This window comes from Elgaria multicarinata, chromosome 7 (assembly GCF_023053635.1).
Source record: "Elgaria multicarinata webbii isolate HBS135686 ecotype San Diego chromosome 7, rElgMul1.1.pri, whole genome shotgun sequence".
Taxonomy (NCBI): domain Eukaryota; kingdom Metazoa; phylum Chordata; class Lepidosauria; order Squamata; family Anguidae; genus Elgaria; species Elgaria multicarinata.
The window spans coordinates 64,045,004-64,069,105 of NC_086177.1; the positions used below are offsets into that span (position 1 = coordinate 64,045,004).

Here is a 24,102-nt window from a genome sequence, read left to right on the forward strand (position 1 = left end):
GCAGCCAGCTTGGGTCGACTCAGCCTTCCATCCTCCCGAGGTCGGTAAATGAGTACTCAGTTAGCTGGGGGAAAGGCAATAACGGCTGGGAAAGGCAATGGCAAACCACCCCGCTATAAGGCCTGCCAAGAAAACATCAGCGAAAGCTGGTGTCCCTCCAAGAGTCAGTAATGACTCAGTGCTTGCACGAGAGGTTCCTTTCCTTTCCTTCATAACAACAATACCTAATATATAGAAAACTGGCATGTCCAAGAGAAGGCTAGAAACCTTTCCTGAAATCTAATTTCTGTGTGCAAGGATTGTGTGCATGTGCGTGCGTGTAGGATTATCCAATGCTACCTGCAGTCTAAAGAGTATAGATCAAGGGTCTGTCTTGTCGCCTTCTTTGCCCTGGGGTGACTCCAAATCTGTGCGGCATTGGTTAGATGACGCAGCTGCAGATTCGAAGCCACCGAAGGGCAAAGACCCCAAAATGTGAGCCTGAAAAGTCGGGGCTTACCATGACTTTTCCAGCCAGAGTGAGGGCAGCCTGGCTCTTTCACTCCTCTGTCCTTGCTCAGGAGCTGCTCTGGGGGCATTCCCACAGGTGGCAACCCTTAATTGGTCACCGTCCGCCTGAGCAGAGGGCAGGAGTGGGCTGATGAACAGGATGGGAATGCCCTGTGCTGCCTTGCCTGGGAGAAGAATATTTTCTTCCACCGAATTGCCACCGCTGCCACCTCCACCTCTTAAAAATTTTTTTTATCTCCCCTCACTGAACTGCTACCACTGCTACCTCCTCCTCTTCCTCCTTGCCCTAGTCTTAGGGAGGGACAGGGCAGGGGGTGGATGATAGCATTAAACCCCACACTTGCTCCTTGGTGTGGTGATTATCTGCTGCAACCCTGCAGGAGTGAAAGAGAAGGGTTTGGGGGCGTATGCGGCACCACCTCAGTGCTGTGCAGGCACCCTCTAAGTTGATCAATTAAATATTTATCATTAAATGAAGTTTATGTCACCTCACTTGCTATTTTTAAGCACCTGGCCAGAATACAGCATAGAGGCTACTAATCCATCCTGTATTTGCTACATTCCCAGGTTCAAATTCCCTCTGTGCATGAGCTCACCAGGGCCAGATCTACACCAAACAGGATATAACAATTTGAAAATGAATTGAAAACTGTATATGGAGTGTGTCACGGACCCCAACAATTGTCAATACCATTATAAACTGTTTTAAAGCAGTTTATAAATGTTTTATAAAACTTTTATAAATGGCTTTAAACCATAAGAAGGGAGAGCAGAGGTAGTAAACAACCAGACAGCAAATTCAGCAGACACACAGGTCACCGAGACTGTGTCTACATCTATGGGCTTTCCGGGATGGCGGGGAGGATCCCGGGCTTTCCCACTTCTGGAATTGTCCCCCAGCATGCACACACCTGCGCGTCATCCTGGAAGTGAGGAGGGTCATTCCGGTGCAGTGTGTTTTTTCCCCAAACTGAGATGTTTGCACAGCAGCATGGGTGCAATTGTGCACCAAAGTAAGTTTAAAAAGAAAACAACACCTCAAACCTCGGCTCCCAAACAGGCTGAGAGCCATCCAGAGGATGGCGAAACTTCTGCCCCCCGATGGGCATAGACCCCCCAGACAGCTTTGTGCCCTACTCACAGGGAGGAGGGAGGACCAAGGAGCCTGCACCACACTGCCCGCGGTCCTCAGAGCTGTCCTGGAACTGCTGGAAAAATTGTAATATATCCAGTCCATTTTATCCCAGGACAACTGAGAGTTCATCTTTGGTTGACCTTGGGATCCCCTGTCCATCATTTGGATGCACAGGGATGACCTCGAGCTGACCCCAGGATAAATGGCTGGTGTAGACATGCCCTAGGTGACCTTTGCGCCTGTTCAATTTGCTTCTCTCGGTGTTTACTGCCAATAGGCAACTTTGCTGCCTCTACTCTCTTCTTATAGTTCTTTATTCCCAGTGGTTTACCTGGATTGGGCAATCCTTCAGATAGAGGACACTTTCAAATAGATGATTATGATCTGTAAAGTAGGATATCAGGATAACCTAGGGGAGATTCAAATACTGATTTCATGTCATCATCATCGTATCCCCTGTAGTTACAACAGATTTTAAAACTTATATCCTGTCAATGTGGCTCCACAGAATCTTCAAGATGGCCAGCAATTTATTATAAACAGTTAAAATACTATAAATAGAACAGATATGGCACCAGTGTTCCCTGATATCTGCGAATACAACAGTTGTTAATGGTTTTCAGGAACTTCAAATAGGCCCCTATCACTAGCAGGATATTGAGTTGGATGGACAACTAGTCTGAGCCAATTTAACTGTTCTTCTGTTGTTATGAAAGCCAGATTTATTTTTATTTCATCTTCCCTTTCTCCTCTTCGCTCCAAGAACTTTTTGTAACTCGAACGTGATTTTCTAAGGATTTCATTTTCAGTTAGGACTTAAACATTTTTTTTTAAAAAAAAAACCCAACAACTCATAGAAATTGATTAATGGTTCTCATCTAGAAAACCACTGCTTGCATCTGGTTGAATGTCTTACTCATGCATCTTACTCATAGGTAGGAAGGCCATGCTGGATAATCAGTTTATTGGCTATTCACATTTTAAACAAAATATTCACAAATAAAACCAATTTATTTGCAGCTTGAAGTAATTCACATTATAAAGCCATCAAATGCTAACAGGGTACAGCACGCCCTGTTTCCTGTTTACTAAATAAATTGTTGGCTGTCTGCTCTATGTCTATCAGGTTGAACCTGGAATTGTTTGCTGCCAGAGATGTCATGAAGCTTCACGTCAGAGTTCTCCATTTAAAAGAAAACATTGCTTTCTTGGCTCAGCTCCTTGCCAACACTCGCCATAGCGGATTCCCAGTGGTTTACAAATCTAAGCCAGATCAGGCAGAGGTGTTCCTGGGAACGATTACTAGGTAAGACACCCAGTACATTCTTCCTTGAATATAAGTGGCCCCCCAGGCCAGTATTTAGAACAAAGAATGAAGGCTTTAACACATCATGTTATGAAAATCCATGCTTCAAAGTATAGGGCTTGAGATCTACAACAGTTGGGATATCGGTGTATATTTTTTATTCAGTACTATATGCGTAGGCCTCTCTGTGTTTCTTCTGTGTTACTGTATGATGTTCCATTAGAAATGGGTAAATGCCTCAAGGCACTTGGGGCTCCCTAGAAAAATAACGCAGGAGGATTTGTGTGGTCAAATTGATCGTAAAATTGAAGCAAACCCAACTTGCTAGAATTTTTTTTTCTTACGAGCAAGATTCCCTTTGTTTACTCTTTCTCAAATTCACCTCTTTCAAGATAATACATGTCAAAATTCAGACAGAACAGCAAAGTCTCTATAATGATTGTGATGGCTTGCTTCACTAAACAGGAACTAAAGTAAGCAAACACTTCCACTTCAAGGAAGAAAAGTGGCAAAACACATGGGTTTTTGTGTGTGTGTGGTGGTGGCGGCTCACAATAGTTCACTTTATGCTATTATACAGATTGTCTCCATTCAAAACTCGTATATATCCTTTGTGAATGTCAATCTGTAGATAGAAAAGGCAATCTTGTGACTATCTTGTAAAATATAGGAAAACGATATCCACAACTGCTGGTAAGCAGGAATTGAATAACAAAATACTTTCTCTCTAATCACCATGATATTACTTGCACTATCTCAATGGGGAGTGTTTCATGTTATGGTATTGTTTATAACTAGTATACTCATAAATGCTGCCTGATTGCTCCTGGGGCAAGCAGGAACAGTTAAACAACCCATGGATATTTGATACATGACGTGTGAATCAAAACCTCTGGGTTGTCTCACCCCCGGGGGGAGTTGTTAGGTTTATTGTTGGGTTATTTCTCTAGCTTGTTGAGGAAGAGAAAAGCCAGAGGTCCAGGTTCTTATAGCACACTAAACAAACTATGGACCAAAAGTGAGTAGTTTGTTTAGCCACTCCCGCTTACACTGGGAGCAAACAGACAATGTGCACAAGCATATTGCTCGTACATGATAAGCCGGGGTTCAGAGTAATCCTGGCTTATTGTGACATGCAAACTAGATCAATTACACAAAGGGTATAATTTCACAAAGACTCCTTATTTAAAAATGTTACATTAGTCAATTTGAAGACATCTGGCACTGTGGCAGCTTCAGGTTTTGCACCCTCAGTGGCCCCCTTCCCTTAGTAAGTCTGACTTCTCACTGCCATTGTTGTGAGGTGCTATTCCTCCTCCTCCTCCTCCTTGCTACAGCTCTTTTGCTTGGCAGGCATGAGCCAGTATCATCTGCTGCTCCCCTTCTCACCACCACTATTGGCTAAGCAAGAATCAAAGACAAGTGAATGATAAAGTTGCAATGGTCACGAGGAGGAGCAAGTTCCAAGGGCTGCCAGTGGACCTCTGCTTGGGGGTGGGTGGGCTCTTGGCAGGTGCCTAACCATGCCTGCCCTTGATGCTGGCACACATGGCCATACAAAATGTTTAGTGGCAATACAAGGGCACAAATGATCTAAGGAAAGGTTAGATCTCTAGAATGTTAGTTGTTTGGGATCTATTAATAAGAGGGTGTTCGACTTTCCCAAGTGCACAACATGCTGTTAAGGAGCTATGCTTGTATTGCAAGTTTTTCCGGAAGGGTCCATTAGAAGCTGCCATCTCTTTTGGAACAACAATTACCAGTTTAGAAGGAATTTTTGATCATTGCAGAGGCCAAATGAGAAATGGCACCTAGAAAGAAGAGGAAGTAGTGGGGAAAATCTTCTCAACGAAAACACCTCCTACAGAAAAGAAGCAAGAAATCACTCGAGGAGAATACAAGTTCAGATGACACCATAAGCTAGGGTGACCATATGGAAAGGAGGACAGGGCTCCAGTATCTTTAACAGTTGCCTAGAAAAAGGGATTTCAGCAGGTGTCATTTGTATGCATGCAGTCCCGGTGAAATTCCCTCCATCACAATAGCTAAAGCTGCAAGAGCCCTGACCTCTTTTGTCACTCTAAAGGAGGGTCAGGCTCCTGCAGCTTTAACTGTTTTAATGAAGACGGAATTTCACCAGAGACTGCATGCATAGAAAAGACACCTGCTGAAATTCCCTTTTCTATACAACTGTTAAAGATAGTCTTTTATTCCCCTCAGCCAGCACAGGATGAATTCAGACAAAATGGGCAATCCTATGCATGTTTAGACAGAAAAAAGTCCTACGACTCCCATAGGGTTGTGCCTTAAATTTGTTTAATTCAATTCCCATTGAAATGATGGGACTTACAGTAAGTCATGACTAACTTGGCCCACTGCTTTCAATATGGTACCTAAGTTAAGCTAACTTAAACTGGATTCAGTTTAATGTATGAAGAGGCCAACAGATATTCTTACAATGCTTTATCTATTGTTGTCTTGATGCTTCCATTAAATGTTATTAATAAGTGTCTGAGAAACCACAGAGCTACACTTCTGATGGCTTGCAAACTATAGAGTCCACCAGGTTGAATACATTATATTAAATAAGCTTAACCCACTCAATTATTTCCCAGCTGTCCACTGCAATAAAGCCAGAACTGATGCTAATAAATGATTGAGCCAAAATGTTTGTCTCATTTTTTCCCTTGTTAAGTCACCCATACTGTTTTGAGCTCCGCATCATTTGCCAATAATAGAGGAGTGTCTGATATTTGTACAAATACCACAATAAATTGCAAGACAATGGCAATAAAATCGTGAAGGTGTGTATCATATCTCCACATGAATTAGTAAACTATTAGAACCCAACAGTCTCAAACACTGTGGAAAATGTGTTGTGTATTTGAGAAGTGAGGGATCTAGGGTATCTACAGTGATTTAGTGATCATTCCTTATGTTCAGGGAACCCTGGGATTTGTAGTTCTGTGAGAAGGGATGAGGGAGCCTTCAACACCTTACCAAGCAACACATTCCAGAATTCCTTTGAGGAAACCATCTCAATTAGGCCCTGTTCAGATGTAACAATAGACCATGGTCTGTTGGCCTGAGTATAGACTGTTTTACTGCAAGCTTCCACCCCTTGTATTCCTTTCTTTTGTGATTATATCCTAGTTTATTAAACTACATTTTCCCATGATGTCTGAATCAGAAAATGGGTTTAAGTGCTTGTTACCAGGCTTGCTTGGAACAAGTGTGCTATGAATGTTTGAAACTTACTTTTCTATGTTCAGAGAGTAAGTGCTTGAGGAACTTGAATGGCTGAGTGGAATTACTGTAGTGTAGGGGTAGGCAATGTGGCATCTGCTGGCACCAGTGTACCTTCAGACAACTTTCTTGGTGGCTGCCAACATGCCCTACTCTTCCCCCTCCCCCCTCTTTTGGTAATTAACCAATCCTTTTATCAGCAGCTGGGATCTAGGCTCACTTCATAACTAAGCCAGGGCCTCTAGCCGCCACCATCTTTACTCCCCATGAATGCTTCTTGGCCACATATCGAGACATTCTTAGGAAATGAAGATGGAGGGTGAAGGCTTTCCCCTGTGGTGTGCCCAGCCAACAAGAAAGGTGACTGTTGTCACTTCTCTTTGATAAGCTGCTGGTGCTGGTGGGGCTAAAGAGAGTAGTGCCGGAGACTAGGAAGGGTAGCAGTATGCCAGCTAGGTGGTCAGGGAAACCAACAGGAAGCCAGTGAGGTAGGGAGAATAGAGCAGGAAGCCAGTAGGGGCTTTGAGAGCTAGCTAGGAACAATCAGGTGGACAGTGTTGGGGAGGGTTATGTGCTTGTGTGTCTGGGAGAGAGAGAGAGAATATATGGGAATATACAGTGAGAAAGAAAGAGATGGCTGGCAGAGGGTGGGGGAGTGAAAAAGAGAGTTTCTTTTCTGTGAAATAGGTTTCTGTTTTCTTTGAAAACTGTGGGTTCAAAGGAGTTGTTTAGTGTGTTGGGGGCTCAGTCCCCACTTCTGCCTTGTAGAGTGTTTTGGTAAGCTTATTTTGACTAGTCACACCTCCTATGGCAGCCATTTTGTGGTGGTGCCCAGTGCAGTTCGTCAGAATGCCAAATGTGATCATGTGCCTCCAAAAGGTTGTCTACCACTGCTCTGGTGTTAGGGGAACCCTTTCCCTCTACAGCCCTGGCTGTCTTCTGCCAGAGAATAGGCTGTGTTGGTCCAGTAAAGCTGGCCCAGAAACTAGTATAGGGAAGAGCCTTAGCTCAGAGATAGAGAGTACATACTTTCTATGCAGAAGGTCCCAAGCTCACTCCCCAGTATTTCCAGGTGGTGCTGGGAAACCTAGAAGAGCTGCTGCCAGTCAGTGTCAACAATCCTGGGCTAGATGGGCCAAAAGTCTGACTCAGTAAGAGCTCCAACACGTCAGAGATTTAGTGTACTCTCGCTATGCTTGGTGTGCAGATTTGCAGCAAGGTACTCACATGAACCCATGCCTATCCTGCTGACACCCCTCCTCTTCCCCAGCCTTTTCCTAGAATGCCTAATGTCTGGATTATTTTCCCTAAGCGTGTTTTCCTTTGTTGGGTGTGTGTGTGCTGTGATGGCAGCCTTGCTGTTAGCTTGAATGGATTGCATCAGGTCCTGGCAGGGAAAAGCGATCTCTCCCAGCAGCTGGCTCCAAGGCTCAAAATCCAAACCTTGCATCCCAGCTCAAAAGCGTTTTTAAAATCGTACAATGCCCAAACCTCTGCAGAGACAGGATTGTACTCCCTCGATGCCCCCAAAGAGCCAGACGAAAGGGTCGTTCCATTTTTGCCAGGCAGAAAGGCGGTCTGGTTGAAGTACACATCTGACAGGACCTGTCTTGTTAAAGGGGATGGGGAGGAGCAACCAATGAACTGGAGGGAGAAAGAGAAGGGGCGGAGTGGAGTGGAAGAGCAAACAAGCGAAAGAGCATTGGTGGTAAAAAAGTGGAGATAAAGCAGGAGGAAAAATTATGTGTGATGGAGCCCTAAAAAGCAGTTTCCCATGTTCTTTTGTTTTGCCAAAATCGCAGGATCATAGTGTGAACTTTAGGAACTTGTCAGGGTAGCAGAGTGCCCTGATATGGTTGGTCAGAAGAAGGTGAGGCTAGAGCTCCCCCCCCCCCAAAAAGTGGTTTTATTGATATGGTAAAATAAAAAAGGCAAACTGCAAGGTAAATTACTGAACACTTGTCCCAGACTGGGGCCGGGGATGGTGAGACAAAGCAAGCCAAGAGCATCTGCTTATAGGGGGGAAATAGAGAGAAAAGCAGGGGAAGCTGGAAAACTACAGGTGGGACGGGGAGAACCAGGGGAATGGAGGAGTAGGTGAATGGCAAGGGGAAAATGTTGTTTAACCATTACTCTTTCTGTCTTTTGTCTACTCAAAACTGCCCCCTCTGCTTTTCTCCCTTCCGGAGAAATTGTATTGGATCTCTGTCTCTCTTCCCCCTCGTTGTGGGTGGGAAAACATTGGGGGGGGGGGATTAAATTTTGAGTGGATAAACAGCAGGAAGGGAAAGGGTTTTGACATCCTTCTGCCTTCTGCTCTGATTATTATCAGAGCCTCTAGTACTCTTTTTTTTTAGTAAACATAAAGACAAAATACCTCATAGAGATACTGCTCCTGCATTTCCCGTGCAATGTCTAGTTTGGCCTTCACAAACATATGGGATGTTTGGATGGGTTGTTGTGCCTCAGCCTTTGGTTACTGAGCCTCGTTCTTTCAAATACTTTCCCAATAAGTATATTAAGTTTTTGTAGCAAATTATGGAACGATTGACAGGTACTTACGAAGTAATTTTTTCTATTTTCTTTGTGCCTAGCCATGTAATGAAACAATATCCTGTTATTCACCAGACAGTACTACTAGTGGATTTGGCACGATGCAGGCTGGTTTCTTTGTTAAGAGATGACATTTTGACAGTGGCTTAAACTGAAGATGCTGAGCATAATGTAATTGAAAATGCCTGCAACTTATTTATGTGAGGTCTGCAGTGGGTGTAGGAAAAAAAAGTCATTTAGATTTATTTATTAATTTATTACATTTATATCCTGCCTTGTTTCCTCCAAGGAACCCAAGGCGGCATACATAATTCTCCTCCTCTCCATGTTATCCTCACAACAACAACCCTGTGAGGGAGGTTGGGCTGAGAGTCTGTGACTGGCCCAAAGTCACCCAGTGGGTTTCCATGACTGAGTGGGGACTAGAACCTGGATCTCCTGACTCCCAGTCCAACACCTATACACAGCCTCAGAAAAATAGGGTGATTCATAAGTTTATCCAACTTTACAAATGTTCTCAGTTATCAAAGTTACAGTACAGTAACTCCTGCAGACCAAAAATGCTTTCTTGTTTACCCCCATTTTTTATATCACTTTAAGACCCATAATTTAATGAAGTTATAGCAATTTCCTGTAACAGTCTACAATTGGTTCACTTCAGAACAATACCCTAAACATAAGCAAGAAAGAAATGAACCTTGGAGTTACATTCGTTCTGACAATGGCTTTTCTAGGAATTGCTTTAGTGTAGCCATAAGGCAGAAATGGAACTGGTATAAAATAGCTAGCAATCTATTTTAGGTGAATAGAAGTGAATGGATTTAAATGTAGAAGGTTTAGAAATAGTGGATGTGTTGTGAGGTGAGGTGAGCGCACAGGTAACAGTGAATTGCCCTGGTGTTGCTTATTGAAAGAGGAAGAATTAAGGTGATTGTTCAGTGCAATGGAGGGAAGCATAGCCTTTCAGACCAACAGTATGTGTACAAGTGGCAAGAGATGGGAAATAAATTGGCGTATTGCCTGCCATTGCAATGCTATGTGTATTCAATAGAAGTCCACAGCAGACGCTACGCAATTGCAGCTGTTTGTGTGGAAGCCATGTTTGGGAGCCTAGAAAATGCTGGGTTCCTGATCATTTGGAAAGAGCCCTACATTGCTCATAGCAGGTCTGCCACCACAATTCTGGGATGCTTCCAGATGAAGCTTTTATTGTGCAATCACACTGGCTGATTCATAGAATTTTAGGGTGTGGGTGTGTACAGACATTGATCATCACTACACATGCTTCACCGAAGTTTATGGGTCCTTTATATGATGTTGTCAACCTTTGTTGCCTCTCCTGCTGTCTTCAAGTGAGAATCTGCCATTTTATAAAACCCTGAATATGTTTTTTAAAAAATCAAAATCATGCAATAAGGCAGCACTGCCTACTGGTGGAATAAATGAAACATATGGGAAGGAACTGGCAAAAACAAGGGGGGAAGGGCATGAATTGTGCCAACCATTAAGCCGGCAAAGATTCTGGAAGACAAAGCCCCAGTAATACCTGTAAAGAGAAACTTGTGAAAAACATGCATTGCCAGTTTTGAAAAATTAGTAAAACTTCTGGCAGGTTGCCTATTTTTTTGTGTAATTTAGTTACTTAAGCAACTCCTTCTCCTCCTGTTCCTGGAGTTCATGGAAATTTCAGTGGATGATGGAAATCATTATACTTCAGGCTAAACCATTTTGTGAAAGAGGCCATTTGCCAAAATCGTACCCAATCTGAAATTGACAATAAGCCAAAACTAAAGGGAGAAAAAACGTCTGCCAGTTTCACTTGGGTGGCAGATTCTTCTTCTTCTTCTTCTTCTTCTTCTTCTTCTTCTTCTTCTTCTTCTTCTTCTTCTTCTTCTTCTTCTTCTTCTTGTTTAGAGTAGTAAGACAGTAATTTGTGGTTGGTTATCCCTTTTTTATTTTACTAATTGAAGAGGGTTATCTTAACAATTACTCTACTGGTCAAAAATAGGACCTTAGGCAAAAATTTGTTAGAGGTTGTTAGCAATCTTTAGAGCAGGCCAGGCCAGGCCACTGCCACCAAAAGTACACAGGTGCAGAGGTGGGGTGCCTACCCAAGTAGAGCTGACTTCTTGCTGCAGAAATGACCCCTTCAAAGCATGGAGGATGACTGAGCCAAACAATGGGAATGGGATGGAGAGGGCAGGGCCAATGATGGAGGGAGCAGGGCCAATGAGCAGGGCCCTGTCTACACCCCCATGACTCTAATTGCATGGGGGTGGGGTGGACCCCTGAACAGGGCTTGTGTTTGTGCTTAAATAGCTTCTCTTTTTGATATGTATAAAAGCCATTTACAGACTGTTGTCTATCAATATATTTTATGTTGCTTTTGTTTTTATTGCTTTATGTTTATTCTTTGGGCTCTAAATAGTTTTTAATGTTTGTTACATTTATGTTTGTTTGTTGAATTTTCAGTAGAATTTTAGGATACTTTTAGTATGTTTTTAGGATGTTTTTAACAGTGCATACTATGTTTTTAATCAGTATTTTATGAATTTTATGCTTGCTGTTGTTCCCCACCTCGATCCAATCGGAGAGGCTAGTAAGAAATAAATTATTATTATTATTATTATTATTATTAATATTAATGTTATTATTATTGAAAGCTGCCTAGAGAAATTTATGTTATTGGGTGGCATTCCAATGCTGGAACTAAATAAATGGCATTAATAGTCTGCACTGAGCCAATCCAATGATTTGGAGGACCATGAACTAGCCATGGGCTTAAGCACTCCTGTTCTTTCCACCTTCTCTTGCACAGCGACCTTAATGGATAAGTAATTCATCTGCCTCTGAACTGGCAAAGGGTGGTTTGAGCCATTCTTCTAATCAGGATTGCAAACCAAACTTTGACTTAGTTTGCAATCTGGTTTTGGAGCGATCACTCCAACCATAGTTTGTTTGTTTGCGTCTAAGAGCAAACTATGGTTTGGTTAAAACAGAAGGTAGTGTATTCTGCCTTCTGTGGGGGAAGAGGAGGGGGCACTTGAAGCCCATGGCATCTTCATGATCCTCCAATTCTTGCTTTGGAAAATTGCTTGGATAGAACCATAGTCTTGAGTTAGTTTTGCAGCTTACAAACTGGTAAGAAATTGCTCTTGTTGTTGTCTGGGTTAGAGATGGCAGAGCAGCTGTACTTAGTAACAGTAATGACACTATTACTGAGAGAAACATTATCATGATGATGCATGGGAACAGTAAATCTAAACTACATTGTTTAGCTAATACATGCTTTCACTCCAGTAAAGTGCAGTGTCACATAACTGAAAGTAAATCGAAGAGATCATAGTTTAGAAAATATGACAAAATTGAAAACTTAAAGCTGCATTATGCAGTAACATCCTTTAAATGAGAAATAATTGATCCAGAGGCCTATATATGTCTGTATATTTCATAGCTGCCTATTAGGTATACTTTTTCTTTGGTTGGCAAATCAAATCAAAGCTTGCTAAGCCAAAATTACTCATGAACAAATATATTCCATCAGTGTAATACTATGTTTTGTGGATGTTTGGCTTAAGAAAAAGTCAGAGTACAGAGTACTGTGATATGTGGGTCATAGTTCTTTCTGGAAGCTTCCTTGGTCTTCCTTGTCATGCAAAACCTAGATTGCTGCAATACTAAAACATCAGGCATCTTGGCAGGATCTACACTACTGCTTTAAAGCAGTAGTGTAGATCCGGCCCTTGTCTCACCTTATCTTGAGTCCATGACCTGAATTGCACATCTCAGCAACAATTCCAGGAATTGTGGGGTCCATGAGCCAAATGTGAGCCATTTTCACTTTTAACAACCCAGAATACCCCATTCCTGGGTTGTTTTGTGACTTGTGAACATGGAAGCTCTGGGTTGCTTATGGCTTAGGCAGCCCAGAGTTAATCCATGGTTTGTTGTTAGGTTAACTTTGGGTGGTTTATCTCATAAACAACCCAGGATTTCTGCGTTTTCCTCATCCCTAGCAATTCCTGGATTAAAAAAACACCCAGGAATTGCCACTGAACTGAGTCATTGAACCGAGTCATTCAGGTGATGAGGCCAGTATTAATTACTGCCTGAAAGTATACTGTAAATCTGCAGCAACATTCTTGAATACAGTAGTGCTGACAGAAAGCAATACTATTTCTAAAAATGCAGGAAGGGAACTTGTAACAGGATAAACGGGAATAGAAAAATGTTTGATTCAACACATGTTCTATGACTCCTAACTAGAGATGTGGAAGTCCGGGGAAAAACTGAAACACCCCCCCTCCCGAGTTTTTTTCCCTCCCCCTCCTGACTATTTTTGTCCCACCCCATTGGAAAAATTGAACAGCTTTGGATTATGAAATACTTCCTTTTAGAATTTAAAACAAGGTGTTTATATATTGCTGCTAAGCCTTTAGTCCCTTCCCAGCTGATTTCTAAAAACAATGTATTTAGAAAACTTTTATAGAAAGACTGGAAATGTAAAATGTCTGGAAATAATGAAGCCAAGAGTAAAAGTGTTTTTTAATCCTCTCTGTAAGATTTTCAGTATGGTTATTTATTTCATTTCTTATTAAAATTATTGATCCAATGTGTCTTTTACTAATAGACATTTTGGGATGCTCCAAGTCATGCTCAGTTTCCCAACATGTGAATAGAGTCAATTTACTGTCAATTTACATTTATTTTAAGAACATAATAGGAGCTGTTCTGGATCAGACCATAGGTCCATCTGCTCCAGAATTCTGTTCACACAGTGGCCAACCAGTTGTTGACCAGGAACCCACAAGCAGGATAGAGTGCAACAGCACCTTCCTGCCCATGTTCCCCAGCAACTGGTGTACATAGGCTTACTGCCTCTGGTGCTGGACTATTACCCATAGATAGCCATTATTTTGCCAGAATGTGTGTTCTCTCCCACCCCATTTAAGCAAGACTTCTATTTTTTATTTTTTTTAAAAAGATGTCTTCAAGCCTTTTATGGCTTTGTTGGCTCTGCATTTAACCACACTGGCATCATCTTGGACTTGTACCCTTGTGAATCTGTGCCCCATCCAGAGGAAAGATTCCCATTGATAAGTAAAATCTTTGTTCCATATGTTAGCTTTTTATAATATATAAAATATATTATTTTTCAAATTTATATAAATGAATGTAAAGGGAGAGAATGCCACTTGTCAACTCCCCCAACATGTAATATGTATACATGTTTGTATTCTTCCCTGGGGACAGTGGAAAAAGTGCTTTCATCTGCAGTTGTGGAATGCCAAAGGCAAACCAACACCTTTGTTGAGAATTGCATCCTTAACTAGATTCACTGAAGGTTTGAACTGAAGCATTGAACATTGTTGTTGATGATGATGAGACTTGCCATTCACAGGAAAAAACACCAAGGTGGGTTGGAGAAAATAAGGTGTGCACTACATTGTGGGAGTACTCTGATTGTACGCCACCTCATTGCCTTTGTCTGCGTTGTCAAATATAAAGCACTACTCTGGTGCTGGTGCTGGTCAGTAAAAAAGTTTTTATTTTCTTCTACAAAATGTCATGAGTTTTAAAAGGTCCTTTTGTACAAAAGCTCAACATTTTGGATCAATTAATCCTTCACATGATTTATTATAACATGAATAACGACACAATATCAATAATTTTTATGCAAAGGTATTTGTTTGTTTGTTTGTTTATTTCGGTCATAGACCAGCACAGCAGAAAACATCATCACAATAATATTAAAAAAACCCAACGTACAATAAAACACATACATAAAATACAAAAAACACGGCAGTCTCAGCCTAAGTCTAAGGCACAATAAAATTCTTCAACATTAATTTCCATCGGCTTATGGCAGCCTCACAAAAACTGGCCACTTTTAGAGTAACCTGAGGATTCTGATCCGATAGAAGATGTTTTATGTAATATTCATCTGATCTACCGGGAGTTCGCTGCAAGATAGAGGATATAAATGTTTGGCGCAAATCTTGATAAAAGAAACAAAGGTGTTGTTCTTTCGTATTATACATTAAAATTTAGCTCAACTGTTATCAATATCTCTTTTAAATTGTATTTTATTTGTTTGTAGCTACTGAACAAGGATCAATTGATCCGAAACGTTGAGCTTTTGTACAAAAGGACCTTTTAATACTCATGACATTTTGTAGAAGAAAATAAAAACTTTTTTACTGACCAGCACCAGAGTTTTCTGCTCTCTTCGACTACTGGTCAAATATAAAGCCCACTGAAATAGACCAATGATGACATCAGTAGAGTTTGAAACAATTTCCAGCTGGAGATATTAGATCTATAGAGAGTTGCTTGCTGTACTTGGAAGCATAATTATAATCAATTTTGATGATTATGAAGCTCAGAGAAGTATAAAACATATTCTTGGACACATTTTTTTTTGGGTCAAATCAGATGTAGACAATAATATGTAGAGAAAACATACATGATGGAATAGGATATCTTTCTTTTGATTATCTCTGATATAATCACTTACAGTGAAAGCCTTGGCATTACTCAAAGTAAGCCCTTTTGAGTTCAATACATATTAGCTCAATCGAGTTCAATGAATGTCCCATTAAGTTCAATGAGGCTTACTTTCAGAAAAGTGTATATAGAATTGCGGACTTAATCTACTTCTATTGTAGTGATGGCCACCAATTTGGATGGCTTTAAAAGGGGGTTGGATAAATTCCTGGAGGCAAAGGCTATCAATGACTACTAGCCCTGATGGTTGGGTGCTATCTCCAGTATTCAAGGCAGTAAGCCTGTGTGCACCAGTTGCTAGGGTACATGGGTGGGAGGGTGCTGTTGCACCATGTCCTGCTTGTTCATCTCTGGCCGATGGCTGGTTGGCCTCTGCTGAACTAGATGGACCCTTGGTCTGATCCAGCATGGCACTTATGTTCTTATGCATTTTATAGCTATTTTGAAAGGTTCCCCAAACATTTTCTATCACTTCTCAAATATTTAGAATTTTACATATCCTTAAATACAGGGATTTTTGCACAATGATGGGAGTGGGAAACATTTTCCCAGATGACAGATTCGGCATAGTGCTCAGGAATGAATAGTATCTAATGTGGGAGGTTTGGGTAATAGTGTGTTATCTTAATTGTGTGTCTTTGTGATGCCTGTTTTGTAACTGATATCATAAAATAAAAATGTTATATGGCTTGCCAGGGTATCTTTGAAAAGTGGTTCTTTTCTAAAGGGGTTTCTTCCTTTCTAAATAAATAAAGAGCAGAGGAACAATTGCCAATTCACCGACTGATCTCTAGAGTTTCCTGTTAAGCCCAAAATATAGTGCAAGAAACATGCTTGGGCTGCTGTTTTAGAGACTTGATGATGTGATAGGAAGGATATATGTAACATCAAAGAATGATCTTGTTATACTTCTGAAGCATGACTTCTGCAAGTCCAAGTGAAATAATGGGTGATCATTTTTCTCTTGAATGTGGCAAATTTAATAGCCTTGGATTGTTTTTCATTAGTAATGCTCCAAAACTTTCCTTCATCATGCTTGTGGTATACATGTGCCTTTTTCATTATCCAGATTTTTCTTTCGTTTTTCAAAGCCCGGCTCCTATGTGATTCCCTGCTGGGTTTATTTCAGACCAATGTTGAATAATTTGGAATCTGCTCAAACTTAACCAGCAAGACTCTTGTGTTAAACAAAATTTTTCTGTTCTTTAGCATTGTGCTAAATGGGATTCTTGTTTTGCTCCTAAAATATCATTGAGGGATATATGAAAAAAAAATGTTTCAGTTTGTTTATGACCAGTATTTATGTCATTCGCACCTCCTAAATACGAGTGCAATCTATGTTCAAACCTAGTACAATCTTGAGTTTGGGATGCTGTACGTAGGGTTACAGCTGGCACAACAAGTGAAATTGTGCAAATGCACCCTTGCCCCCACCACTTCCTGAAGATCCAGGAACAGCATAGGATCAAAGAGCACTCCCAAGTAATGGATCTGATCCTTCAAGGGGAATGCAACCCCTTCCAGAACAGGTTAAATTCCAGTCTACATGGCTTTCTACTGACCAGCAGACAAAATATCCAGTCCAAAATTGCTATAAGATAGTTTGGGGGTGGTTTAAACCTATTAATTTCCTTCTAGGTAGTCCCTCAGTGGCTCCCAATGTGGGTTACCAGGGAAACACAAGAAGGACACAGATGCAACAGCACCTTCCCCATCCATGTTCCCCAGCAACTGGTGTATACACACTTACAACCTCTGATCCTGGAGGTAACACATAGCCATCAGGACTAGTAGCCATTGATAGCCTTCTTCTCCAGGAATTTATCCAACCCCCTTTTAAAGCCATCCAATTGGTGGCTGTGACGTCTGCAATGGCACTGGACCCTTCTGGATCCCACCTGCTGCCACTACCTGTGACGGCCACCTCCTACTGGGTTTCACTTCTGGATCAATTCACTTCTTTATTGACTCCAAAGGACCCAGCTCAGGTGCACACGTCAGGGCTAGAGATGCCAACTCTGTCCCTGTGGCGTGCCTACTTCTTCTTAGGCCCCCACAGCAGCACAGATCAGCACCCTTGACACAACTCTCTCCCTTCTGCTGCGACCATATGATCACCTGTACCCTTCCCCAGGTACTCCAATGTCCACACCAGGATAAAGTAAACGTTATTTATTTAACAAGATGGTTATGCAGGTTCAAAGCTTATTGGTTTCTCTCAGTGACAAGTGTATGGTTTCAGAGCACAAAGTGTAGTGGTTTCATAGTTTAATTCACTTTAATGTTTCACAAAATATAACTTCAAGTACTTCTACCTACTCTACCCCTCTCTAAACTACTCTGTTCTCATTCCCACATGCTAAACCACCAAAACAGCAAACACGCAGACCCTTCCTATCTCTATCCCAAAACTTTCAATACCTTTTCTCCTCAGAAGCAGCCTATTTATTCTATAGCCTTCCAACTCCTCCCCTTCTCACACAGCCAATACAGGCACTCTACACAAACATCCAATCAGCACTCATCTTCCATCCAGCACTCATTAACCCTTTTATGACCCATTCTCACCAATCTGCAACAAACACACAGTGAGTACTACCTTTTAACTCTGCAAGCCTTAATAAATTCTTACATTATACTTAATAACATAGCCTTAAGCAGTAAAACATGACAGTGGTCATTACTACATATTGTGGTAGCAAATTCTATACTTTATGTGCTGTATGAAGAAGTACTTCCTGTAAACTGTCCTGCATCTCCCACCGATCAGCTATATGGGATAAGCAACTGCCTTTTAGTTGACAGGCAACTGCCTTCCTTAGTTTACCTAAGTAGGCTTAGGTTTAGGGGACAGCTCCTAGCCTTCACAGAATGAGGAAGGGTGGTTGCACAATAAAAGTCTCTCCTGGAAACATCCCAGTAATAGGGACCAACCAGACTAGACATAAAGGAAGTATCAGAGAAAGGATGTTTCAAAGGCAATGTAAGCATCAAGTGCGAAAATATTCCATGTATAAAATGCTCATCTTTGAACAATCTATCCACTCCATTTTGCTCTCTTCTTCTTCCGTAGCCCCAGCCAATCAGACTATAAGTCAAAAATTCCTCCTCAGACCCCATAAGGACATTAATGACTGATGCAGTTGAAAAGAGCAGGGAAAGGATTGAGCAGCAATCAGGTTATTTTCCTTACTATATTATATAACTCAGGTGATTGGAACCCACATTGGGCTCCCCTGCCATGCTCCAGGATTCCCTATATGTACACCCATAACCCCTATTCTGACCTTCAAATGAATGTGCAGAAATTTATTTATTTATTTATTTATTTATTACATTTTTATACCGCCCAATAGCCGAAGCTCTCTGGGCGGTTCACAAAAATTAAAACCACAGTAAAACACCCAACAGGTTAAAACACAATTATGAAATACAATATAAAAAGCGCAACCAGGATAAAACCACACAGCAAAGTTGATATAAGATTAAAATACAGAGTTAAAACAGTAAAATTTAAATTTAAGTTAAAATTAAGTGTTAAAATACTGAGTGAATAAAAAGGTCTTCAGCTGGCGACGAAAGCAGTACAGTGTAGGCGCCAGGCGGACCTCTCTGGGGAGCTCGTTCCACAACCGGGGTGCCACAGCGGAGAAAGCCCTCCTCCTAGGGCTTTCTTGGGGCAGGGCCCCAAGAATTGGGGCAGGGCCTGCCTTCCCTATCCTACTACCCAGCTTAGATCATTTGTCTGAACTGGTCTTATGAGACATAGTAACTTGCCCAAAGCCGTATAATGAGTCAGGGAAGGATTCAACCCTGGCCTCTTTGCTGGTAGTTTTTACTTGATAAATGAACTTGAATTGTTCTTCAGTGCTATCATTATACTGTTGTTGTCTGTACTGCTATAATGAATTATTGTTATGAATTGAGAATGACTGTATTGAAATAATTTATTTTAAGATTGGTTTTTTTAAAAAAGTTTTGATTATTTATTTATTGTTGAAAGGAACTTGTTATTGTTGAATTTGTATGTGTTGTGAATCCAGACTGAGTGCAGCAATTGCAGAAAAGGGGTATATAAATAAACCTTGCATCTCCCCGATCATATCTTGATCTGCTGAATCTGCTGGTTCATTAATTTGAAGTAATAAAGATTCTAATCAATCTTGTGCTTTTGAAAATATAAACTGTCAGTTGGCTGCACATGCTGCACCTAAACAAAAGCAGCTAAGCATAGAAGAAGGATTTTCAGAGATGACCCTGAATCTCTCTATAACAACCTTTCCCCAACCTAGTGCCTTCCAGATGTTTTTGACTTGAATCAGTCTGAGGGGGGATCTACACTACTGCTTTAAAGCGCTTTAAAGCGCTTTATAACAGTTTTGACAACTGTTGGGGCCCAGGACACACTGCATATACAGTTTTCAAAACGTTTTCAAAGTGCTTTAAAGCGCTTTAAAAGCAGTAGTGTAGATCCCCCCCGGTAACAGATATCTATGCCTTGGTTACATCATGTTTACACTATTGCAATCCACTCTACACGGGGCTGCCCTTGAAGAGTTTCCAGAAGCTTCAATTGTTAGAAAATGCGGCAGCCAGGCTTCTAAAGATTATAACGTATTGGGGCCATATTACACCTGTCCTGAAAGACTGTTTGGCAATTGCTATCCAGACTAAATTCAAGGAACCATCTATCTAAGGGATCACCTGTTTTGCTATGAACCTGCCTGAGTACTAGGCTGTTTCGAGGGTACCATTATCCGCAGAGGCCCTTTTGTCAGGCCCAAGAACTGTGATTTGCCTATCTTGTCCCTTAGAAAGGATATAAAGTTGCATATTTTACATTTAGCATGGTAAAATGTGTAGTTCTTAATATTTTAAGATTGTTATTGTTTTTAATGTTATTGTTTTATTTTATTGTTTGAAATTGTAGTACATTGCCTTGATGGCCTTTCAGCAGATAAGGTGGAACATAAATGTAATTAAATAAATAAACAAAATGTATTCTCCATGAATCTAGGTTTGAACTCTGTGTACTAATGGAAAATGAAAACATATTTGAAACTGAGGCTGTGGACAACTCTGAATCCTACCCATCTCTTCTTTCTTACCAGAAGGTAACAATTTGCCTTTTATTTATCTGTCTGTCTTATTCAGGGACAGTTCAATATAGGCACCATTGTACTGTTAGGTCTGAAGTAGATGACAGATATGTTACATGCACATATACAATTCCTCTTTTCTCCTTATATCCGTGCTAGCCTGGTTAGCTGCTACAACTGTATGGTATACTTAGTCCAGCTGCCTCCCCCAATCAGTTGCCCTCCAGATGTTTTGGATTACAGCTCCCAGCAATCCTGGCTACTGGACATGCAAGCTGGGGCTGATGGGAGTTGTCATCTTTTTTCTTTTTTAAAAAATGATGCCCGTCTACTCCCCACAACATACAATAATGCCCCCTCCTCCGTTTTCTTATTGCTTGAAAGCTACTTTGCACCGAACAGAGCATGTTCCCTTCTCCTGTGCTGGGGAGCTATCCCCCTTGAAGCCGGTCTTTTCCTTGCTTGCGTTACATTTGCAAGGTTATCCAGTCACCAAAGAAATTGCTCTGAAAATGTTGCATCTGCATACAGGTGTATCTGCTGATCTATGACGGCACTAGCTTGCTAAGAGTTGTTAATTGAGTACTGCCTCAGACATTCCCATAGCAAGGGACCTCAGTGCTGTACTCCTCAGGTATTATTATTATTATTATTATTATTATTATTATTATTATTATTATTATCCTGTATTCTGTCCTTTTCAAGTCCATTACAAATTCCATTATTGAACTTCCATCAGCCCCAACCAACTTGGCCAATGGTCAGGAATGCTGGGAGTTGTAGTCCAAAACATCTGGAGGGCATCAGGCTAGGGAAGGCTACTCTCTGATTTAGCTGTTTTTACAGGGACTTTTCACCACAGGGTAAGAAACTTACATATTCTTCTGTGTTAACAGATTTGCTTGCTGAAAACCTAACCCAGTTGCATTGCGCTAGGAAGCTGGAGTGTCAGTGTACTGCATATAGCAATCGTGATATTGTCTCTTCCAGATCAGAGTTGAAAAATTGCCTGATCAGCAACAGATGACCATTATGTTGGGTCGCTATAGTACAGATCCTCAATATCAGCAACTGTTCATCAATCTGGTAAGAATGAAGCCAACTCTGAAAACAAACGTTTCCTCCACGAACAGTGTGTTTGTTAAATTTTCTCTTCTGTTTATGACGGTTCTGTCAGCTACACTGATTTACATAAACACTGCCAATCCTGGGACGCTCCACTCTCAACAAAAGTAGCTGAGTACAAACAGCATTCCTGAGTTTTAATTCATATTATATAAACATAACAGATGTTGATACAATGAGCCAACAAGAAAATACAACAAAGGCAACCATTTGAAAGGGCTTTGCGATTAAAGCACATTCCAGATTGGCAAAGAAGACACAGTGTTAATGGAACAGACCATTTAATGTCAGTATTTGACTCCCTGAGAATGGTAAAGAAATGCTTTTGATGATTTCCCTATCTTTAACCACGCCTCTGACAACACAGCAATGAAAATCCCATGCCTATTTTCCATGAGATATTTTGAAATTAATATCTTAACTGCTGCACTGGAAAGGTAGAACCAAAACCATCTCCATTCTATTGAGACTCTCATGGATTGAGCAGAAGAATATAGGCCAATGGGCAACACCGCTTTGTTCATGAATGACAACATTTCATTTAACAGTAGTCATAAGATAGTCTAAGGATTCCCTTGTGTCTTTCTACAAGTACTGGCTCCTGACATGGCACACATACAATAACCCAAAGAAGATGCTTTTGGTAAACCTTGGAGGTAATGAAGTGACATAGGATAATTGGCAGGATGAAGAGATGTTGGATCCAAGTGGTTAAGGACTTTCTGATTCCTTGATTTATGCTTTGAAACCATTGGGAACCAATGGCACATGATCAAGCAGTGCTATTCAATGGAGCAATCCATCAGGGGTCAGCCAGTACATTCTACACCAGCTGAAGCTTCTGAATTTTCATCAAAATCCATCCCAGCCAAGAGTACATTACGGCAGTTTAACCCAAGAACTATACAGATGTTTATGGTTGTCAACAGGGGAGGATGTTTCTTGGCTTGAGGTGTTTACTGTTATTTTTTAGGAATTGTACTGAATGTCCTGCTATGGCAATGACAGAAAAAAGTGTTATTTAACCTTAGAAACAATGGATTTAACTTCAGGGCTGTTTTACACATAATACTTCTCTGACACTTAGCTCATCCTTCCTGCGCATTGGTTTCCTGACTAGCATACCTGTGCCTGAATATATTTGCAGTGCATTTCACAAATGATATTGTGCATCTGGATTTTCCTACACAGAGATAATCTGCATAGTTCTATGTGCTCCCCTCCCGACTCTATGGAGTAAATTTCAGGATAAGAAGGATATAATGGGAGAAATGACACTTAGCTTTACTCACTCACAGAAAAACTTGTAGCTGAGATGGTTTCTCAGCCAGAAAACTTTGTATTTTTTTGTGGTGGTGGTGGGGTATTTTTAATTGACTGTCTTACTCTCTTTTCTTTTCATGAAGCCTCAATTCCAGAATATTACAGGATGCCATAAATGGCTATGTAAATAATACCTATCTTAACGCATCATACATATGTGGAAATTTATTATTTCCATGCAGAATGCTTGAACGAACCCATGGAGCCAAACCTTAGCTACTTTACTCTACTCTACTCTGTGTGATCTGTGTACATTCCAGTAATACCCTTCTAGTGGAAAATGAAATCTTCATAATCATGTGCTCTTAAAAAAACAATTTTAACGTACAAGTAAGATTTTAAAAATGGTGCTATGCTACCCCTGGCTTTATGTGGGAATACAGATGTTAGTAAGGTCACAATCTTTTCTTTAAATGTGTCCTTTATTTCTTTTGCAGGAACCCTACATCAACAAATCAGCAGTGTCAATTCAAGCTCATTTCTCACTGCAGCGGACATACATCATCTTTCGGTCCCTGGGCCTTCGCCACCTGACAGTTGTTGATTTGCAGAACCAGGTTGTTGGCATTATCACCAGGAAAGACCTGATATCTTTCCAGCTGGAAGAGAAGCTGGGACTCGAGCAGGCATTGCAGCAGCCTCACTCTGATGATGAGCTTTTAGACTAGGAAATGACAGTAGAGGCTGGTGGCTCTGATTTCAGTAAGGCTATGAATCCATTCTAGTTTTCATTCAGAACCAATCATAACGCTAAAGGAGTTATCCAAGGTGCTGGGGTCAGGGGTCAGCACCTTGGATAGCTCCTTTAGAGTTCTGGCTGGTTCTGGTTGAAACCCAGAATGGATTCATAGCCCCACTTAAAACCAAGCCACTGGTCTCTACTGGGAAGGGATCTGAATGGGGAATGCAGAGTTTCTCAAGCCTTTGTTTTACTTTCTAGAAAGGCAACCCTACATTCTTCAAATTACAGAGAAAAATAAATGTCCTTTTTTGAAGAGTTTCCCCAACCCAAATGTAATGGATGCATTTCAACTTATGAAACATAGGCTGTGCCCAATTCCTATAATTGCCATATCACAACAAACAATGTGATTACTAAGTAAAGTATCAAGGCTTTGGGTTCACTCAGTTGGGTTCATGCTTTATATAGTTCTTTGTCATTCCGGTCTCAAATAGGATATAAAAATTGTAGATAAAAGCATTCACAAAATGCAGACATTATACACCATAAGGATAAATAATAATTATTAATACATTTTGACAAAGGGAGAAGAAGCTATGAAAACTTTTGATGAGAA

General features: G+C 40.9%; 1 protein-coding gene across 1 annotated transcript in view; it reads left to right on the forward strand.

The window, feature by feature from the left end:
* The window catches only part of LOC134401110 (chloride channel protein D-like), a 64,655-nt gene extending 40,927 nt beyond the window's left edge, over positions 1-23,728 (forward strand). The window contains exons 12-15 of the mRNA XM_063129833.1: positions 2,772-2,951; positions 20,275-20,371; positions 21,347-21,442; positions 23,242-23,728. Coding sequence (XP_062985903.1) covers positions 2,772-2,951; positions 20,275-20,371; positions 21,347-21,442; positions 23,242-23,472 — 604 coding nt within the window. The 3' untranslated portion in view covers positions 23,473-23,728. The remainder of the gene's footprint in view (positions 1-2,771; positions 2,952-20,274; positions 20,372-21,346; positions 21,443-23,241) is intronic.
* The last annotated feature ends 374 nt before the right edge of the window (positions 23,729-24,102 follow it).